The sequence below is a fragment of the Eretmochelys imbricata genome, chromosome 1, assembly GCF_965152235.1.
Source record: "Eretmochelys imbricata isolate rEreImb1 chromosome 1, rEreImb1.hap1, whole genome shotgun sequence".
Classification (NCBI taxonomy): domain Eukaryota; kingdom Metazoa; phylum Chordata; order Testudines; family Cheloniidae; genus Eretmochelys; species Eretmochelys imbricata.
In genome coordinates this window covers 47,171,034-47,193,323 of record NC_135572.1, presented here as the reverse complement: position 1 = coordinate 47,193,323, position 22,290 = coordinate 47,171,034, and the positions used below count along the sequence as shown (strand labels likewise).

Below are 22,290 nucleotides of genomic sequence, written 5' to 3'. Positions count from 1 at the left end.
ATAAGTGACACATGGCGAGGTTATTTGTAAAATATGAAAAAGGAAAATATTTACTTGTTCTATTAATAGATATGGCAGGAGTATTTGCTGACTAAGCGTTCTAGAATCATAGTTTTTTTGTTTGCTTTCAGGCATTAAATTGTGTACATTTCCTTGAAAGCTAAAACCTTTACTCAAACAATGACGCTAATCTGTCTGTGTTGTTGTCTGTACATATGTCACATAGAGACTTTACACACAACGTAGGACAGTGAATAGGAACATTCTAATCATCAGTCAGCCTACTGGGTACTTGCTCTTTCAATGTGCAAGACATTGAGTTGTGTGCTCTAGCCCTATCTCTTTAGGCACCTAATGCTCTGTGTAAGACCCTGAAGTCAAGTGAAGAAGATCTTTTGGTGCCATAATACCTGCCTGTTTAACATCTTCAGTTGCTCTCCCACCTAACTGTCTGATACTAGAGCATGATGACGTATATCGTTATATTTCAGGGTATGAATTGATTCTTAGCTGGGCGCAGAAAAATCATAGAAATGTAGGACTGGAAAATACCTCGATAAGCCGTCCAGTCCAGTCCCCTGCATGGAGGCAGGACTAAGTGTTATCTAGACCATCCCTGACAGGTGTTTGTCTAACCTTATTCTTAAAAACCTCCAATGATGGAAAGTCCACAACCTCCCTAGGAAATTTGTCCAGTGCTTAACTACCCTGACTGATAGAAAGTTTTTCCTAATATCTAACCTAACTCTTCCTTGATGCAATTTACTTTTTGTCCTGTCCTCACCCTCCTTTTTATAACAACCTTTTATGTACTTGAAGACTATTATCATGTCCCTCCTCAGTCTTCACTTCTCCAGATTAAACCCATTTTTTCAGTCTTTCTTTGTAGATCATGTTTTCTAGACCTTTAATTGTTTTTGTTGGTCTCCTCTGGACTTTCTCCAGTTTGTCCACATCTTTCCCGAAGTGTGGTGCCCACAACTGGACACAGTACTTCCGCTGAGACCTCATCATTGCTGAGTAGAGCGGAAGAATTACTTTTTATGTCTTGTTTACAACACTCCTGCAAATACATCCCAGGATGGTGTTCACTTTTTTTTTTTTGTCAACAATGTTACATGGTTGACTCATATTTAGTTTGTGATCCACTATAATCCCCAGATCCCTTTCTGCAGTACTCCTTCCTAGGCAGTCATTTCCCATTTTGTATTTTTGCAACTGATTATTCCTTCTTAAGTGTAGTCCTTTGTATTTCTCCTTATTGAATTTCATCCTATTTGTTTCAAACCATTTTTCCAGTTTGTCAAAATCACTTTGAACTCCAATCCTGTCCTCCAAAGTGCTTGCAACCCCTCCCAGCTTGGTATTGTCCTCAAACTTTATAGGTGTATTCTCTATCCAAATTATTTATGAAGATATTGAATGGAACCTAACCCGCTCCATGATACCATACTTTACCTGGTAGAATGTATAATGGCAGAGAGGGTGAATAGCTATGACTTTCCCCTGAAGGCTTTGGTTTTGGCATCCATTCAGAAATGGGATATTGGAATGGTTGGTTTACTGTTGTCTGGAAATTGTTCATGGTTTCACTGGTAGCACCCTGTTTATGTGGGGTAGTGAGACTGATATAAACTCAGCTTTTAAATCAGTTTTTTAAAATGGTGTATTTGTCCTTCGGACTCCTGGTGTGTTGTGAGACTTGAGCTGTGTGATCTATAAACACCTGTTTGTCTACTGACATCTGGTTGCTTTAATTAAACTCGACTTGTTGCTATCTGCTGTTGGCACATTTAAAAGGGGCTTGTTCTTCTCTCCCCTGCTTCCAGCACATCTAATTTGAAAGATCAGAAATACTCATTTGGATTCACACATTACTCTAGCAAGTACACCCTTTCAGGCTGAGACTGTTGTTCTCGTCAGGTAGCATTTTATACTTCAAGGCAATTGAGAGCCTTTTTTGTTTTTGGTGTTAGTTGAAAAGCGCACTTGGGGAAAAAATGACAGTCCAAAAAATGCTGATGGTGTGAACAGACAGACAGGACACTGAAAAGGATTTCCTTCTAATGTATTCCAAACAGATACTTCAGGGCTAGGGTGACTGCCGGAGGTTTGTTTGGTTTTTGTGGGTGGGGCTGGGAGGCTGTTCTCACTTGGCTCTGACTTACACAAAGACTGAAAGTCTCACATGAAAATATCCAGAGAAGGAGAACATGAACGCTTGTAGAGTCAGAAGCTGCCCGCCACAGCAAGAGAGGTCAGAAAGGACAATGAACATGGCAAAAAGCTCAAGTAGAGTCTAAGCAGATAATACCTCCCTCTCCAATATGCCCCTTATTTTGAATTACTGTGTGGGTCAGTCCTTGTCTTTTAGGTGGCAAGAAACCTTGCGCTAGAGCAATGGGAAGAATTGGGGCAGAGAGGGACAGTTTCTTTATGTGACATGCTCCTCTCTGACAGTGACTGAAATAGCAGCTAGAAAGTTATCAGAGGCTAAGGGCTGGAATTGGGGGGCTGGAACTAGGGGTTCTGGGGGTGCTTCCGCACACGCTGGCTTGAAGTGGTTTCCATTATATACAGGTTTACAGTTTGGTTCAATGTCTCTCAGTATCCCCACTGGGGCTGCTCCTGGCAGCACTTACCTCCACGGGCTCTACTTCCTACAGAGAGGGATGGGGGTGGGGGTGGGGGGGTACAAGGGAGCACAGGTAAGGGGCTGAAGATGAACACATGGGGTCAAACCCTCATGTTTATTATTGTAGAGCCCTTGGTATTTCTGAGGTTGGAGTTTAATTCCCATGTGTATCTTTGGGAGATTTATGAGTGGTGCAACTTTACACCCCTCCCTTGAGGGGAGTGTGATTTGGTGAATCTTGATAGAAGTGAATCTGATATGCCCTTGAATAGCTTTTCCTTCCTATGGGCCAGTCAAGAGCAGAGGCCATTTTAGGCTTTGTTTCAATGTGTTTTTAAATGTGCACCTTTGCCTTAGTCCATCAAATAACTGTAGGGAGGTATCTTATGCAGAGAAAATATGGAGTGTTCCCTCCTAAAAGACTTCCTGCTCATTGATACTGGGGCAGTCTTGAGAGTAATTCCTATGTGCCAAATTACACTGCACTAGGCCCCTCCCCCTGAATCTGTCCCTTCCCCTACTTTTGGGGATGTTTTGCTGGCACACAGCAGGCCCATGGGCGTGTTTGCAATTACTGAGGGTGAGACAGGAACGGCTCTGCCTTATCTCCCTGGTTTCCCAATGTCACTAGACGTGTTTTATTTTGAGATTCCTGATGGTGCTTGGCAAAGATAAACAAAATCTTCCATCAGGAAACCTGGGAGCTATTTCCACAGGAAGCTTCAAATCACTAAAGTAAATAAAACTCTTTTACATTATTCCAGCCATGTTACTTAGCTCGCCTCAGGCTGTTAGATTTCATGCTAGGTGTCATATATTAGGAGTTTGGAGTCTTTAAACAAATTATTTGACTGGAATCTAGTGAATTTTGCTTTTGTCCTCAGATTTGTTATTTTTAAAAAGTGTTTTTCTTCACTGGTGACATCTAGGAAATGTCCCAAATGTGACACCATAAAGTAGCTATAGCTATGGTATTCGGAGGGCACATTATCCTTTCATGTTAAAAATAGGTCATCTCCCACTGAGTCTCACGGTCCTCCTTGATTTTGTCTTAAGAGTTTTGCTTGGCTTTTTCTAGCTTATACTGAGCACTGACATTTTCATAGCAAGAAAATTAAAAGAATTTCAGGTGGATACTTTGCTATTTCTTAAAAAGAAAAGGAGTACTTGTGGCACCTTAGAGACTAACCAATTTATTTGAGCATGAGCTTTCGTGAGCTACAGCTCACTTCATCAGATGCATACCGTGGAAACTGCAGCAGACTTTATATATACACAGAGAATATGAAACAATACCTCCTCCCACCCCACTGTCCTGCTGGTAATAGCTTATCTAAAGTAATCATCAGGTTAGGCCATTTCCAGCACAAATCCAGGTTTTCTCACCCTCCACCCCCCCACACAAATTCACTCTCCTGCTGGTGATAGCCCATCCAAAGTGACAACTCTTTACACAATGTGCATGATAATCAAGTTAGGCCATTTCCTGCACAAATCCAGGTTCTCTCACTCCCCCACCCCCCTGCAAAAACCCACCCCCATACACACACAAACTCACTCTCCTGCTGGTAACAGCTCATCCAAACTGACCACTCTCCAAGTTTAAATCCAAGTTAAACCAGAACATCTTGGGGGGGGGGGTAGGAAAAAACAAGAGGAAATAGGCTACCTTGCATAATGACTTAGCCACTCCCAGTCTCTATTTAAGCCTAAATTAATAGTATCCAATTTGCAAATGAATTCCAATTCAGCAGTTTCTCGCTGGAGTCTGGATTTGAAGTTTTTTTGTTTTAAGATAGCGACCTTCATGTCTGTGATTGCGTGACCAGAGAGATTGAAGTGTTCTCCGACTGGTTTATGAATGTTATAATTCTTGACATCTGATTTGTGTCCATTTATTCTTTTACGTAGAGACTGTCCAGTTTGACCAATGTACATGGCAGAGGGGCATTGCTGGCACATGATGGCATAAATCACATTAGTGGATGTGCAGGTGAACGAGCCTCTGATAGTGTGGCTGATGTTATTAGGCCTGTTATTCCACCTGCGGAAGTAAAGAAACAGATTGATAGAGCGAGAAGAGTTCCCAGAAGTTACCTACTACAGGACAGGCCTAACAAAGAAAATAACAGAACGCCACTAGCCGTCACCTTCAGCCCCCAACTAAAACCCCTCCAACGCATTATTAAGGATCTACAACCTATCCTAAAGGATGACCCAACACTCTCACAAATCTTGGGAGACAGGCCAGTCCTTGCCTACAGACAGCCCCGCAACCTGAAGCAAATACTCACCAACAACCACATACCACACAACAGAACCACTAACCCAGGAACTTATCCTTGCAACAAAGCCCGTTGCCAATTGTGCCCACATATCTATTCAGGGGACACCATCACAGGGCCTAATAACATCAGCCACACTATCAGAGGCTCGTTCACCTGTACATCCACCAATGTGATTTATGCCATCATGTGCCAGCAATGCCCCTCTGCCATGTACATTGGTCAAACTGGACAGTCTCTACGTAAAAGAATAAATGGACACAAATCAGATGTCAAGAATTATAACATTCATAAACCAGTCGGAGAACACTTCAATCTCTCTGGTCACGCAATCACAGACATGAAGGTCGCTATCTTAAAACAAAAAAACTTCAAATCCAGACTCCAGCGAGAAACTGCTGAATTGGAATTCATTTGCAAATTGGATACTATTAATTTAGGCTTAAATAGAGACTGGGAGTGGCTAAGTCATTATGCAAGGTAGCCTATTTCCTCTTGTTTTTTCCTACACCCCCCCCCCCAAGATGTTCTGGTTTAACTTGGATTTAAACTTGGAGAGTGGTCAGTTTGGATGAGCTATTACCAGCAGGAGAGTGAGTTTGTGTGTGTATGGGGGTGGGTTTTTGGAGGGGGGTGAGGGAGTGAGAGAACCTGGATTTGTGCAGGAAATGGCCTAACTTGATTATCATGCACATTGTGTAAAGAGTTGTCACTTTGGATGGGCTATCACCAGCAGGAGAGTGAATTTGTGTGGGGGGGTGGAGGGTGAGAAAACCTGGATTTGTGCTGGAAATGGCCTAACCTGATGATTACTTTAGATAAGCTATTACCAGCAGGACAGTGGGGTGGGAGGAGGTATTGTTTCATATCCTCTGTGTATATATAAAGTCTGCTGCAGTTTCCACGGTATGCATCTGATGAAGTGAGCTGTAGCTCACGAAAGCTCATGCTCAAATAAATTGGTTAGTCTCTAAGGTGCCACAAGTACTCCTTTTCTTTTTGCGAATACAGACTAACACGGCTGTTACTCTGAAACTTGCTATTTCTTGACACACTGGGTCAAATTCAGAGCTGGCATAAGGTGGCGCAGTAACGCAAGTGAGCCAGATGGTATGCCTTGGGCAAGAGTTGGGCCCAGGGAAGTTGCTGCACCTCCTTACAGCAGGTCTGATTATGGCCTAATGTTTTAAAACAAACCAGTTACCTCCAAGGTAAGTTTGGCTCTCAAGAGCTCCTGATTTACATTGGTTTTGCTGAGATCTAAATCTGGTCTTACGGAATCCTGGGGAAAGCAAAGAAGTTGCAGCAGTTGCTAGTCAGCATCAGATATGATCGCTTTATAGCGGGGGCTGCGTTACCATGGATCCCAATTTAAATATTTAAATTTGGGCTCCATCGCCACGCTCACTCTATATGCGAATCCACGCGATAATGATGCATGCTCTACCGAGGGTCCACTGTATTAGCTGAAGGATCTTCAGGCTAACAGGAAAATAGAAATAATTTTAATTTTGACCCATGATTTTCCTATAAACTAAAAGTGTTCTTGATTTTTGACAGATGTGCCAAATGGATTTCATATTAATTTGGAAAAAATGCCCATTGAAGGAGAGAACCTGATATTGTCCTGTTCAGTCAACAAATTCCTGTACAAAGACATTGCTTGGATTTTGCCAAGGACAGTTAACAATCAAACAAAAGCAAAAAAGCACATCATTAAGGAATACTCCACTACCCTCATTCTCACCATCAAGAATGTCTCCCTGGAACACTCAGGCACCTATGCCTGCAGAGCAAGGAACATATACTCGGGGGAAGAAGTGCTTCAAAAGAAAGACGTTACAATTAGAGGTGAGCACTGCAACAAAAAGGCTGTTTACTCTCGGATCCTCAAATTTAAAAGCACAAGGAATGATTGTACAACACAAAACAATGTAAAACATTAAAGGACTCATTAAAAAGTCACAGTTGTCTCATATCATCTTGATTTTTTATTACAGTTGCTACCTTTCAGGCTCTGAGGTGGTGCACCTCCAAAAATGGGTATGGACATAGGAGGAGTAGCGAAACAAAAGCATAACACATGGGCTTCCAGTTCAGTTCAGACGGGTGTGTTCTGCTTTGGCAAAGCTGGTGGAAGTTGGGGTTTGGAAGATCCCCTGTACTGCATTGTGTATGTTGTGTTGTTGTGTCCGTTGCTGCCTCCTACTGAGTGATAATGAAAACTTTGGACCAGTTTTATCTTCCACTTTGGTATCGGCCTCTTCGAAAGTCAAAGCTGCATAAACTGATTAACTTTATAAACTGCTGGTTTTGGTCAACAATGGACATTTAATAAGTTAATTTTAACGTGTGGAATGAGCACAATTCAGTTTGAGATTGACTGGACTCTACATTTTTATTTCAATCGGATTTTGGTGGATTTATAAATATTACCTGCTGAGCAAGTTCTAATGCTTATTTATTTGAATAATTTTCTATGCTAAGTACATTAATCTTATGAAGTATCTTCTTGAGGAAGGCCCTGTGGATGCAGGAAAGAAATAAAAATGTTGATATAATGCACAGACCTATCTTATCATTTTTAATAATGAGGATTTAAAAGCTGACAGAGATGAACCCTGTTTCTCCAAATAAATCCAGGTCGATTTCCCGTTGCTGTGTTGGTCAGTTTTAAAGTTAATTACTGCACTACCAAAAAAGACCTGTGGACATCAGCAAGAGTTCTGTGGCAGCCATGAGGATAAAGGACTTTGTAATGTTAAAGTAGAAGTGCTACACTCATTCCATTGACAAGGCTAAAGCCATCACAGTGAAATGTTTAATACATTCCTCCAAATTTAAATTTAAAATTAAGGCCATTAAAAAAATCCCTCCCTTTTGGTATGCAGATGACAATAGGATTTATTATGGGGATTAAGAAATGGCCAAACTACTGAAGGAGAATTAAGGGTAATCTAAACTTCCTTTTAAGCATTTCCTTTTTATATGATTTCACTACGAGGTGTTTCTGTGTATTATAAATGCAGTATACGGAAGAAGTTACTATTTTTAATAGATCTGATAACTTTATTTTTTTACAATATGTAGCTTTTATAATTTTTGTTTCATTTATGACTGATCATTTATATAGGATTTACATAAACCATAACAAAACAAGCCTTAGTGACCAAAATAGCCACTGCAAAGGAACAAAGTGGCTGTGCTTCTAAAATAGAGGGTGACAACATGACAACTCCTTGTGCTTGGGAACTCACCAGACTGTTTCCTCCTTTAGGTATTGGGACTGTGTCCCACGGCCAAACTTGTCTTTCACGTGGGAATTGCTTTTGTCAAGTGTGAAAGGGTAAACAATAGCATTTCCCCATCATGCCAGCTTCACGGAGCCTAAAATGCTTAGAAAACAATTAGTAACCTGGAAGTTGTCAGAGTAAAGAAAAGAATAATCATTTAGATCTTGAAATGTCACCTACAGCCTTCTTGTGTACAGTAGCTCTTTTGTTCATTATTAGCATGATGGTTCCCAGAAACAATGTGTTCTTGCAAAGGAATTTGTGTCGCTTTCTTTCTCTCTCTCTCTTTTTTTTTTTTAAAAAATGCTTAAAAAGCAAGTGAAATGATAATGGTAATTGCTTTTAAAATGGGGCAAGCTTGTTTTGTTGTGACAATGCAGGTCTCCCTCTTTATGGGGCTGCACTTGAGAAAACCTTTGGTGGCCCGGTAGACTGCAGTGACAGGACTTTATGCATTTTTAATAGAATTGGAAGCCAGAGTGTGGTCGCTTGTAGAAGTCAGTTGCTGGCAGCAACCAGGTGATCTGAGCCTGGGTCACAAACCGATGTCGTGGTTAGAAACTGTCCCTGCGTGGAACTGTTAAGTGATGATGTATACCACATTGCCCAAAGGGACAGCTTGATAGCCACTTCCTAGTATGGTGTTGGCCAAGGCTCTGAACAGTTGTGATGCTGTACAATGCTATGTTAGTGCCTGGGCGTAGTGGCCAGTGTTGGAAGGCATGGAAGAACCTCAGTGAAACTGTTTGAGGAAAAGGGTTCTGCATTCGATGGTGAGATAAAGTTATTGTCAGTGCTGATCTCATCAGATTAAACTGAAGAATCATGTCAATTTCTGGCTGTTTCTCTAACTCCCTCTGAGTAGCATATTTACTTAGAAAGAATAATTATGTAATTTAAATTTATATTCCTTTTTTAAAAACAAGTGTTAAAATGCAACTGTGTATTTATATTTTCAAACTGGTTAATAAAAAAGGAACATTAAGTGTACTAAGGTAAAAGTATGTGAAATGAAAAGTTCTACAAAAAGTGCTAACAACTTTCCATGTTTTCCCTATTGCCAAGGATTGGTTTTGCAATAGGGATTTTGCTTTTCCACAGCCACAGTGTCACTTTGAGTCATTGTAGTCTGAAGTCATATGGCCATGCTCTGCCCTCAGTGACACCCCCATGTAACTCCACTGGGCCAAATTCTGCCTACAGTGAGGTTCCCCAGGAGTGATTGGGGGCAGAACTGGTCCATCAGCCCATGTTTATGACCTCACAGAGAGACATGATGGCTATGATGCTAATGTGCAACATTCAGCATTAGGGGTAAGATTTTTCAAAAGCGCTGAGCAGTGACCTCACTCTGCTCCTACTGAAGACAATGGGAGCATTACCTGACTTCAACAGGAGCACAGTTAGGCCAACACTGAGTGCTTTTGAAAATCCTATCCTATGGCTTCACTCCAGCATCAACCAGAGAAGCAGGTGGTCTGGGAGAGAGAAACCTCTTGTTTTAACCACGTCCTTGAAAACCCGCCAACTGCGTCAAAGAAATTATTAAAAATATGTGAATGGTAACTGGCTCAAAGTTTTAAGCAAGAAAGTTTTGCTCACTATGAAAACCCGTCTTTAGTGTATGGATATAAACAAATTAAAATTAATCAGAAATAACTTACAGAATGTGTGATTTGCCTTTGTTCTGTCATCCTGACATACGTCATTTTGAATGGGTTGGTTGTGTTGTTCTGTGGGGATTATTTATAAATAGAAAACTTGGACCAAGTGACTTAAATCTGTCAGCTTTTGTGTGTGAACATATTTTCAAACAATACATCTTCATAGACAGCTTATTTTGCCAAAATGGAACCATAATGTAAATGTCCAGGATCCATAGCTGAAAAGCGAGCAATCTTGTTGGATGGGGAGAAATCATTGTTGATGTTAATACCAATGCATATAGATTTGATGAAGAATGTACATCTAAACTTCACTCACTGGAATTGTTGTTTGTTGATAAGAACAGACTATTTGTTACACTATAAACACATAAGTTAATGGTCATTGCCCAAGGAATGTACATTCTAGCTTGGGCATAGACAAAAAAATCAGACACAGATGGTTTATAGATGTGTTGGAATTGATTTCAGGGGATAAAAGTCTAGCAGAGGTCATTCGTTTCAGAACTTCTGAAAAGCTTTCAGTGCGTTTGGGTTTATACACATTATATAAATGGACTAAGAACTAGTGTGAAATGTATTGGAGAGTTTTTAATCAGGTCAGGTAGTTGGATCATAGTGGAAATGGACAGACCTGTTGGATCATGAAGTCCACCCTCCTGAAAGATTAGCATATAATGTTCCCAACAAGGATGTGTCAGATGCTAAACTGATGCTGTACTTGATCTTAGCATATAGATATATGTCACTGTGAAAAAGTGAACCCTAATCTCGGAAGTTTCCTTGCAGAGAAAGATTGCAGCATCAACCAGTTCCTGCAGGAACTGGGAATTCAAGGAAATCGGCAATGCAGTGCAGGATTGTGCAGGAATGCACTGCACTCTACAGGACCAAAATGCAAAAGGGATAATATAAGAAGTTGCAAATGTGGTAGAAAAGTTGTTGCTGTGTAATCACCGTCCGTTCTGGAGCTATCCTCCTGATCTTGGTCATACCAGCTTTCAACTTTGTGCAAGAAGACAGGGGGAAATGGATTGGTTTGGAGATGGGGAGGAAAACAACATCAGGATCGTCTGCTTGCTTTGGGTGCCCAGGGATGACTTAATATTGTGCTTGTTGAACTTTTGAGGTTTTTTCTTATCGTTGGTTGAGGGGGATGTAAATGCGGGTAGGATCAGAACATGCCGAGGTGTGCTTCCAAAACACTAGCGAGAAAGTCATTGAACTCCATTTTATTTCATACATTTGAATGAATTTTAATCCATAAAAGTGGCTAATATAATATAGGAATTATATGCCTTTATATAGCACTGAACTCTGGAACCCATACTTCTGCCTCTGGGATCAGTGTTTTAGACACTTGCATTATGGGAGGGAATGTTGCCTGGGGAAAATAGACACATTTCTCACAAATACAAGGACTATCTGTGTTTGGCTAGCTGTCATGTGGTTTTGCCAAGATTCCTTGAGTTCAGCTAAACACAAAAACCAAAGATATATGAAGACTTGGGGGTATACAACTCAGTGATTCAGTGCTCACACTCTGGTTTTGAAGTATGATAGTTTACTCAATAGGTCTTACAATAAAGTTGATCTTCACAGTGAGTAAACTATGTAAATTTTATTCATACACAGACTAGTATATATGCGACATCTAACTGTATAAAGCTATCACTAATTCAGGGATATTCTAACCTAAAGACCAGATCCCTTTGAACCTATTTAAAATCTTGCACTTCATAGTACATTTCTCCTGAAAATAGCAAAATCCTGAGATCGCAAAGAGTCTTTACTTTAGCTTGTAAGAGAATGAATGCAGAAAGCTTTGTCTTAACACAGCATCTGTTGTTGGATCATTTCCATTATGATCTGTATTATAACCAGTTACAACTGATGAAAGGAAATTATCTCAAAAGGAAAAGGCATCACTAAGCCACACTAAATATTCTTTTCAAACAGGGATAGTAAGTAGGGAAAGTGTAAGCTTGGAATTTGGTAGAATGTCTCCAGAAAGCTCTGACATTTTACAAGATCGTTAATGACAATGCAGGAGATTATTTTAAATATACACACACATGATTTTCGGAATGTAATCGTTGAACTCTCGTTTTATTTTGTAGCTCAGGAAGCACCATCCCTCCTGCGCAACCTCAGTGATCAGATTGTGAACACCAGCAATTCTGCTACTTTAGAATGTCAGGCTCAAGGCATCCCCGAGCCCCAGATATCCTGGTTTAAAAACCACGAAGAAATACAGCAAGAACCAGGTGAGAGCTGCAAACACCCTTTCCCCTCCTCAATCTCTTCTCTTATATTTGCTCTGTATCTGTTTGGCTATGTCTACACTACACAGCTTTTAGCGACAGGTCTGTCTCGCCACAGCTGTGACACTAAAAGTCGTGCAGTGTAGTCGTCATTTGTTGGCTGGCCCAAAAAAGTTCCACCCCCCAAAGAGCGGCGTTGGCGTTGTCGGCAGGACGCACTGCTCACACTAGTGCATGTCACCAGCAAACTTTCGTCTTTCGGGGTTTTTGTTGTTCAATTGCCAGTGTAGACATAGCCTTAGATACTTATGTCTCTGTTACCATAGTATCTGAGCACCTCACAACCTTTAATGTGTTCATCCTGACAACACCCCTGTGAGATTGGGCAGAACTTTTCCCTCCCTCGTTTTACAAGTGAGAGGACTGAGGCACAGAGAGGCTAAGTTACTTCTGCTCACGGTCACACAGGAAATCCATGGGAGAGTAAGAATTTGAGCATGTGTCTCCCCAGGCTAGCACCCTAACCTCTGGACAGATCTGGTGTTGGGATATCAGAACAGAATTGGAATTCATCTGCCTGTAGTAGGGGGATCCATTTGTCATGTAGCATTACATGGGGGAGGGATAGCTCAGGGGTTTGAGCATTGGCCTGCTAAACCTAGGGTTGTGAGTTCAATCCTTGAGGGACCCATTTAGGGATCTGGGGCCAAAAATGGAGATTGGTCCTGCTTTGAGCAGCAGGTTGGACTAAGATGACCTCCTGAGGTCCCTTCCAACTGTGAGATTCTATGATTACATCCTATTATGAGACATCCAGGAGCTGTTACTTTGTTGGATTTAGATTTGCTTTTCTTGATATGAGTAGAAAAGAGCTGGGGGAGGAGGCATCTTAGAGCTGGATCATGATTGCACTGGGGTTTGGGTTCAAGGCTCAGATGGGGCTAAATGTTCAGTTAAAATGGCACCAAAATCATGCAATCATACTATTCTTGGGAGACTTCAGCTTCAGTTGGTAGGAATCTCGGATGGGAGAAATATAATGAGATTTCAGCCGTATCCTAAGCAGAACCTGAAAATAGGGCCCCATTGGTTTTACATCTGATCTGTAACCAAAGTCATTCTGACAGGTTTGACTACAGGAATTGGAATCCAATCCCCAATCTCTTGTAGCAAAATCCAAGGAGGTTTGTGTTTAAGCTTCTGGCTTTGGCCATCTCTAATTATTTTGTAACAAACGTAAGCAACTGGAAAAATCTTAGAACGTTTACCAGTAATAACCCCCAGACCACATTATGCTCTTGTAGCAACAAGACACCAAACCAGATATAGGACCCAATCCTGCAAACACTTAGTACTGAGCACATTGGTTACAATGAGACCAACATGAATGCTCCCATTGACTACAGTAGGACTGCTACCTGTGTGTTTAAAGTTGAGCACATTTAAGTGTTTGCCTGGATCGAGGTCTAAGCCAAGTACTAAGCATTACACCCAGAAATAAAGCACTTTCAAGACCATTGCCACAGAGGGAGCCTTCTTACTAATGTAAGTGCTGTATAAACACCAGTTTCCACCAGAGCCTCAGTACCTGTGAACACTTTGTAACTGTGAAACCAACATGCAAAATTAAAGACCCATCCACCCCCTAGGGTGTTATGTTATGTCTGGCTCATCCCTAATAATCAGAAGAGGATTGTTTTACAGAAAGAGTTTATTTGTTTATACTCCAGGTCCCACTCATTTAAAGATCTTTCACTCCACAGGAATAATTTTAGGACCAGGAAGCAAAATGCTGTTTATCGAAAGAGTCAAAGAGGAGGATGAAGGACTTTACCAGTGTATAGCCACCAACCTAAAAGGATCTGTGGAGAGTAAAGCTTATGTCACTGTACAAGGTAAAGCATTGCATTAGATGGAAATGAGAAAAATCACTCTAAGTTCTTGTTCTCTATTTGATCTACTTTTTCTCTTTTTCCCTCTTATTTTCTCTAAGCGGCTTATAAGTGGAGTTCTTGCTCTGACTAGGAAGGCAGGTAAGTGGCTTGTTGATCATGCTTCAGAGTAACGGCCGTGTTAGTCTGTATCCGCAAAAAGAAAAGGAGTACTTGTGGCACCGTAGAGACTAACCAATTTATCTGAGCATAAGTTTTCATGAGCTACAGCTCACTTCATCGGATGCATGCAGCGGAAAATACAGTAGGGGATTTTATATACACAGAGAACATGAAACAATGGGTGTTACCATACACACTGTAAGGAGCGTGATCAGGTAAGGTGAGCTATTACCAGCAGGAGAGTGGGGGGGGGGGGACCTTTTGTAGTGATAATCAAGGTTCATGTTCTCTGTGTATATAAATCTCCCCACTGTATTTTCCACTGAATGCATCCGATGAAGTGAGCTGTAGCTCACATAAGCTTATGCTCAAATAAATTTGTTAGTCTCTAAGGTGCCACAAGTCCTCCTTTTCTTTTGTTCATCATGTGTGATTTCTGAATACAGCAGTTTGAGGAAAGTCTTAGCAAGGGGAATGTACCAGGTTGGAAAGGAAGCCAATGGGAAATGCTAACTCGGAATGTGTTTATACTGACCTAAAAAGAGGAATTGCTTCAATCCAACAAAGAGAGGGCCAGGGAAGAAGATAAATGTAAATTTAGTGTAATAAAAAACCCTACCCATTCATTTTCTCATTTCAGGCTACTATAAGCCAGAATGAGACATTTTTGATATTTTCCTTTTCTTGGTTTTAATATCAAGTGGGTTGCTTTGTCCAAGCAGAAGAGTTTTCTGGTAAACACAAATGCATCTTTCAGAGGTATTTACTATAGGAGCTAGGGGTTGTTATTGTTACTCCTCCTCAGGATCCTCGTGCTATTCATCTGAATGTCCAAACTTTTTTTTTTTTTTGAATTCTCTTGGCCTCAATGGTGCCTTGTGGCAATGAGTTCCACAGGCAAATTGTGCATTGCGTGAGCAAGTATTTTTTCTTTTATCAGATTTAAGCTTGTCATTTTTCAACTTCATTGAATGTGCTGCATGCCATTAATTATTGTGTGCACTTTGGACACAACCTCTTTTCGCAACTCAACCATCCCAAGCCTTTCAATCTCTCTCCATAGGAAACATTTTAATTAGGCAAAATATTATCAGCTCCTTCAGGCAAAGACTGTCTCCCTGTGTGTTTGTACAGCTTGTAGCACAATAGACTCCCATCCCTATTTGTTTGGGTACTGCCACAACACTCACAACGTGAGAAAGAAATCAGGATTGAAATGTTCCAGTTGCAAGTTCTTTGGCTTTCTTGGCCCATTGGCAAGTTCATTGCTGTAAAAAGTCAGCGTGTATATATGAGCAGGGCTACATACAACAGAGGAAGGACTTGTTGCCAGTTATGTTTTGGGGAGTAATTTTAAATTTGTGTGGGTATTCTCAAAAAATGACTCATTTTAGAGTGCTTTCAGTTTAACACACCCGGCAGATTAGCTAATTTGTCTGGACAACGTAATGTTACCCTGTATTGTACTTGTATTCTGTTATTTACTGATAACATTTTGTGGGCTAGTTTCTGGGGAAGCAGTGTCTCCTTGTTGCCTGACCCAGGGGAGAAAGGGAGGATAGTGGATTCCTGTCTGGATAAGTGTCCTTCATGGATGCTAGATAGAGCTTTTGGATGGTTCTGATAAAAAGCTTTAGCCAAGTAGAAATGGGGGCCAGTGAGTTAAAGACTCCCCAGCACTAATGTCTGGAAAAGGAAAGAGACAAATCATTTAATCAGCCCCCCACAAAAGATCATGCTCAGGGAGAAGGCATCCTCACCCTGTCTCTCCCACCCTCATGAAATCTCTGTGGTCTCAGCAAGGGGACAATGGTCAAATGAAGAGTGATCCCTGCCATCATCCCCAAGCAGCTCATCATCCCCTGAACAAGTGTCCCTCTTCCGAGGGACATGGAATTGTAGCCATTCACCCAGCTTTGGCTCTGGAGGGTCGAGAGCTGGGCTCATCTCCAGTTTTTACTGCATTCTCGAAAATGCACAGTGTACAATTTCTGCCAGTGTTACAAAAAATACTGACGTTTTTGATTTGCATACAGTAGCTCGCCAAGTACAGTAGATCATATGAAAGAAGGCTGGGCAAGTGCCTCGTGTCCAGGGCTATGTTTAACAGACTGGAAAAGTGGTTTGTAAAATAACCAGGAAGGAAACTGTCTGCTCTTTTTATTTCCTTTGAAAAAAAGTTCTTATACTTACAGATAATACAATGTGTTATTTTTGTATCAGAAAGGGAAGAATGGACTGCGGAATCCAAGAGGGTTCTTTAAATAATCACAGTCCTTGTTTAGTTTGGAAGCCACACATGTAGGACAGTCTGTGGAAGAGATGTAATCAAAAAATGTCACCGTAAGCATCAAATCACCTTCAGCTTAAGAACTGAATGGGAAATAATAGAATGAATACAAATAGCAAATCAGAGTGAGGCACCTACATATGAACAAAAAGATCCTTTTAAATGGTGCAGAAGGTTTTCAGTGGATGTTTGCTGTGGAAGGAGTGCGTGCGAGCTACTTATTGCAGCTTATTGTCACTTATTGCAGCTTATTGTCACACTGCTCAGACCTCCAGCTGGAGAACCGTTTAATAAAGTCCTCTCACTGAAGTTTGACTCTGCAGGTATTATGCACACTGCAGAGGGGCGTGTCTCAGTTAAGTAGCTAGTTTATGAAGGAGTAGGATGATGTAAAAAGGGGTCTAGGTGTAAAAGAAGGAGCTAGTTTTACAATTTATACCCAATTAAATTCAGGCTTCCACCCAAATAAATAAACAATAATGTATCTTGGTTTAAAACTGCCTCTGGACAGCTTTATGTGACTCTCAGAGATACGACAAAGGAACTATGAATTGTGCTGGACTTTATTCAGCTGGACTGAACTCATGACAATAGTTTGTTACTTACTTGCACATTTTGTATATTGACAAACACGTCATGGTAGCTTGTGCAAAGGGGCCCAATCCAACGCTCACTGGAGTCAATGGGAGTGTTTCCCCAACTTTAACGGGAGGTGAAACTTAAACTCTTACATTTTGTTTGTGTGGCTATGAAATAAATTGTCTCTCTGAGTGTATGGTGGGTGGTCATTAGTCTGATTCCATGCTGCCTTGGGCTGTTGTCTCAGTAGACTGCCCAAGCTAAGCAGGGATAGATCAGATCAGTGCATGGATGGAAAAGCCTTAGGAGCTGCTGGAAATGGTACTGGTGTTTCTGGTTCAGTGCTGAACCAGTGACACCGCGTGGCATTCCCCATACTGCACTCGTGGATGTGCTGTCTTGCAGACGAGAGATAAAATAGTCAGGATGAGAAGTGAAACTGACATCCTAACTACCTGTGGTCATGACAGAGCTGTGACTTCTTCACAAGAGCAGAAAAAACAAGGAGTACTTGTGGCACCTTAGAGACTAACAAATTTATTTGAGCATAAGCTTTCGTGGGCTACAGCATCTGATGAAGCGAGCTGTAGCTCATGAAAGCTTATACTCTAATAAATTTCTTAGTCTCTAAGGTGCCACAAGTCCTCCTTGTTCTTTTTGCTGATACAGACTAACACGGCTGCTACTCTGAAACCTGTCACAAGAGCAGGGTTCTTAAATCTGCCACTTGAGCTGAATCCCAGCGTGGATAATGATATTCTACTGACCTAAATTGTCCTTGCAGTTTCAAATGGATACACTATCCTTCTTCACTTCATTCCTTAACAATTGCAGAGCAAACCGTAGCAGTGAAAAAACTGCTGCATTCCACCAGGAACTGGCTGCACGTCAGCTTGTGGGTGCCGTGATTTCTGTGTTAAAAAATGGTGGCAGACACTCTTTCCCCTCCAGCTGCTGCTGAATAAATGTCAGAAACAGTTCCTTGTCACCTGCGAAGGCACTGAGTCACGTTCACAGGATAAACAAGAATATGGATGTGTAAATACACAGTCTGGAGAAGGTCCTGTGTTATGTTAGAGGACAATCTAGCTGTATTAGTCTGCAGCTCACAGCACATTTGTCATAACAACATTATAAAGGAAAGCATCATTTGCGTTGTATTTGAAATGGAGTTGTTGTTTTTTTAAGTACTCACACCTGAGAGAAATTAATCACATCCCAGGGTTTGGAAGAATAAATGCCTTGAATCCCAGTTTGTAGTTGTATTCATATTTTTTATTTTGCTAGAACTTACTTTCATAGCTCCAATAGGGACAAGCCTGAGGAGTCTTTTAAATATTGGACATGAGCAGGAATCTGATTATCACCTTCACAATTCCTGCACAGCAGACTTGTCACCGCTGCAGAAAACAATTCAAACGCCGAACAAAGCTCTGCAGACTTGCTTAAAACAAGGCACCGCATACTCCTTGGTTACCCCATTGGCCCACCAGTGAGACATCACTCCTTCCTCTTTCAATTGTCAGGAATGGTGCCAAGCTTTGACACTGCTGCAAGTATGGCCAGCAAAAAAGAGTGAACTCGTGTTCAGAATGCTGTGCCGTGTTCCCTGTCTCTCGGTCTGAAAGCTGTGCACTTGAGTCGGAATTGTGAGCGTATCACAATAAGGGGCAGAGTGTGGGTTTTCGCGTTTGCTACCAATAAGGAAGTGTATTATTGTGACATGATCACAGCATTTGCAAAACATTCTGCTTTGAAGACATTTTATGAGCCCCCAAAGGAGCAGTATGAAATTAAATTTTATTCTGGATATTTTTAAAGCACCATCAGTGAGATTGACTATTTTCCAGATTTAGAAGTTTTAATATTTTCTTCCTGCTCCCATTTTTCCCATTTGTAATTTCTGCATTATTTGGATCAGCTTTCTCCCTAGGCTCACTACGGGTATGTCTACATTGTAAATAAAACCCTGCGGCTGGCCCATGCCAGCTGACTTGGGCTGCAGGGCTGTTTCACTGCAGGATAGACTTACAGGTTTGGGCTGGAGCCTGAGCTCCAGGGCCCTTCCACTCCCAGAGTCCTAGAGCCCGGCCTTCAGCCCAAGCCCAGAAGTCTATACAGCAATGAAACAATCCCACAACCTGAGCCCTGCGAGCCTGAGTCAGCTGGCATGGGCCAGCTGTGGTTGTCTAACTGCAGTGCAGACCTACCCTAAGGGTGTGACCCTGCCAGCCAGCACATGTATAGAGGGGGTGCTGCTTGGGAAGGCACATGTGGGATCTGACCCCCACATCACTGATGTCAGTGGGAGTCACACCCGGGACTGTACACTGAGGGCCAAGGCTGGTCATAGCTGGGGCAATGCTGTTAAGCTCTCCTCCCTGCAATGGGAATAGAGAGCACAGCAACCAGTTTCTTGAAAAAAGGGTACTCCATAGTCACATCTCTAATGTCACAGGCAAGTGAGCCACCTCTTAGCATCCTGCTGCCTGTCCTATGGTATCTCCCCAACCCCTCAAAAGGATTGAGCTCTGCGTTAGCAAGCTCTCCAGCAAGGGTGTCAAGAGTTTCATTTCAATGTGTTTATTGCAGTGGGTTTTGTCCAGGGGGTGAATTTTTCTACATTCTGAGAGTCATTAACATCTCTGGAAAGGAAGTTGGTCGTTACTGATATGTTCTTCAGATACATTTTAAATGCCAAGGGAAAGCAAACTCTGCTGGTCTGAATGTAGTTCTATAAAATGTTTGTTGCTTCATTTCCCCAGGAACAGCAGAGAGATCAAACCTGGAGCTAATAACTCTGACATGTACCTGTGTGGCTGCTACGCTCTTCTGGCTCCTATTAACACTCTTCATACGCAAGCTGAAAAGGGTAAGAATGACTAATTACTAAGCTTCCCCCTGCTCCCCTTTTCTCACTGGCATTTGCTCTGGTTAGAAAATGTTCCTATGTCAAATGAGATTCATGAACATTACATTAATTCACCTAGTCCTCTATACCAGGTGCAAAGTAGGTGCAAAATGCTAATGCGGCAGAAGGTGCAAAGCAGGAGTGAATCAGCTGCTACGGTCTAGAGCCTCAAAGATGTTTACACACACAACTCCTATTGATTTCAGCCAAAGTTAGGCTATGTCTACACTACCGAGCTTACAGCGGCACAGCTGTATGGCTGCAGCCGTGCTGCTGTAAGGTCTTTCATGGAGCTGCTCTATGCTGGCAGGAGAGCTCTCTCCTGCTGGTGTAATTAAACCATCCCTCATGAGCAGTGGTAGCTATGTTGGCAGGAGAGTGTCTCCCGCCAACATAACTCTGTCCACACCGGCACTTCTGCGGGTAAAACTTATGTTGGCCAGGGGTGTGGGTTTTTCACACCCCTGACTGACAAAAGTTTTGCTGACAACAGTGCTGGTGTAGACACCTTTGAGGATCCGGCCTAAGTGCCTGTGAATGTTGACTCTTCGAGGTAAATAGAAGAACAGGGACCGGTAAGGCCTGGTCTTTGCACTGGTGTAACTATGTCACTTTGGGGTGTGATTTGTTTTTACGGAAACACCTGTACCAGTATCACCTCTACTGTGTATAAAAGGTGCCTTGTACTGGCGTAGCTCATTCCCCTTCCCTGGGAGGCGTAGCTACACTGCTATAAAGCACTTTTATACTAATATAACTGTGTCCAAAAGCCTCGTCTCCACGACGGTATAGCTTATGGCACTCAGGGGTGTGAATAATCCACGCCCTTGAGCGACGTAAATTATACTGACCTAAGCACTGGTGTAGCAGGCATGATGTCTGCGGGACATAGCTACCGCCTCTCGCGGAGGCAGGAGTTATTAAGCCAACAGGGTTGTTCTCGCCCATCGGCTTGCAGCGTCTCCACCACAAGCGGTGAAACAGTGCTGCCGCACCGCTGTAAGTGCTGTACTGGAGAGGGAGCCTAGGGGAAGTTGTACCCCCTTGACTACACTGGTATAATGAAACCAGTGCAACTGTGTGTGTGTAGAAAAGCACTAAGGCCCCTTTACAGAGATCTGAAAGCGTCAAAGGGCCTTAGAGTGAATGCAAAATGTAGTTTGTGCCCACGTTAAGGCCCCTTTAAACTGCCACAGTGGTGTTAAGTAACCTTTGTTTAACCGAGGCTGTGTCTATGCTATAGAGGCTATTCCGGCATAGCTATGGCGCTTTAGCTATGTTGGCATAATCCCGTAGTATAGATTCTGCCTATACCGATGGAAGAGGGTTTTATGTTGCTGTAGGAACTCCACCTCCCAATGACGGTAACTAGGTTGACAGAAGCATTTTCCCATTGACCTAGCTGTGGCCACATTGGAGGTTAGGTTGGCACAGCTACATCTCTATGGGGTTGTGACCCAGTGGTGCCTAGGGCAGCCCTCAAAGGAAATGCCAAGGTCAGGGCAGGTTGCAAAAGAGAGAGCAGGTACTCCCAAGACTGGTGGGTAACACTAAAGTTAAACTCCCCAACCAGTCACAGACTGTGCTTCTGATTCTCCACACTGGTTATCAAGAAGAAAAAAGAAAGAAAAAAAGAAAGAAAGAAATCACACAGTCCCCTTCTTGCATTCCAGTTCTCTGGCACCCAATCTGCACCTAAGTCCAGTACAGTGAGAAACTGTTTTAAAACTCTGCTCACTATGCAAAATGTTCTTCTGACCCCAAAGGGCCAGCCACATTGCCAGGTCAATATTAGCTTGGATCTTATCCAAAATACCACCCTGCCAGCCAATCCTTTAGTGTCTACAATTAAAGGTTTATGATAAAGAAAAAGGAAAGAACAAGAAGAGAGATGGCAAATAGTAAAGCAATAACATACATACAAAAAGACTTCCAAGTCCATATATCAGGTTCTTAGCAGTATTGGTGAGTTTGCTGACTTGAAAGTCCCTCTGGAACACATCCACAGCTTAGATGGGTCATTCAGTCCTTTGTTCAGAGCTTCAGTTTGTAGCCAAGTTCCTCCAGAGGTAAGAAGCAGGACTGAAGACAAAATGGAGATGATGCAGCTGCTTATATATTCCTTTTGCCATGTGGCTCGTACTCCCTTTGTTCCAAACACAAGCTGTCCAGCACATGGCATGGAAAAACCTTAAGAGTTCTGTCCATTGGCATGCCCCTACATGCCTTGCTGAGTTGTAAGGTGTAGTTCCTGGTTCCTTTCAATAGGTTCATTGTATAGTTGATGGCCCTTGGTGGTTCATCAAGCCAGCTCA

General features: G+C 42.1%; 1 protein-coding gene across 1 annotated transcript in view; it reads left to right on the top strand.

Annotated features, from left to right (window-relative positions):
- Positions 1–22,290, top strand: part of FLT1 (fms related receptor tyrosine kinase 1) — a 129,241-nt gene that overhangs the window by 75,121 nt on the left and 31,830 nt on the right. Inside the window, exons 14-17 of the mRNA XM_077819089.1 lie at positions 6,481–6,771; positions 11,998–12,144; positions 13,905–14,036; positions 19,830–19,936. Coding sequence (XP_077675215.1) covers positions 6,481–6,771; positions 11,998–12,144; positions 13,905–14,036; positions 19,830–19,936 — 677 coding nt within the window. The remainder of the gene's footprint in view (positions 1–6,480; positions 6,772–11,997; positions 12,145–13,904; positions 14,037–19,829; positions 19,937–22,290) is intronic.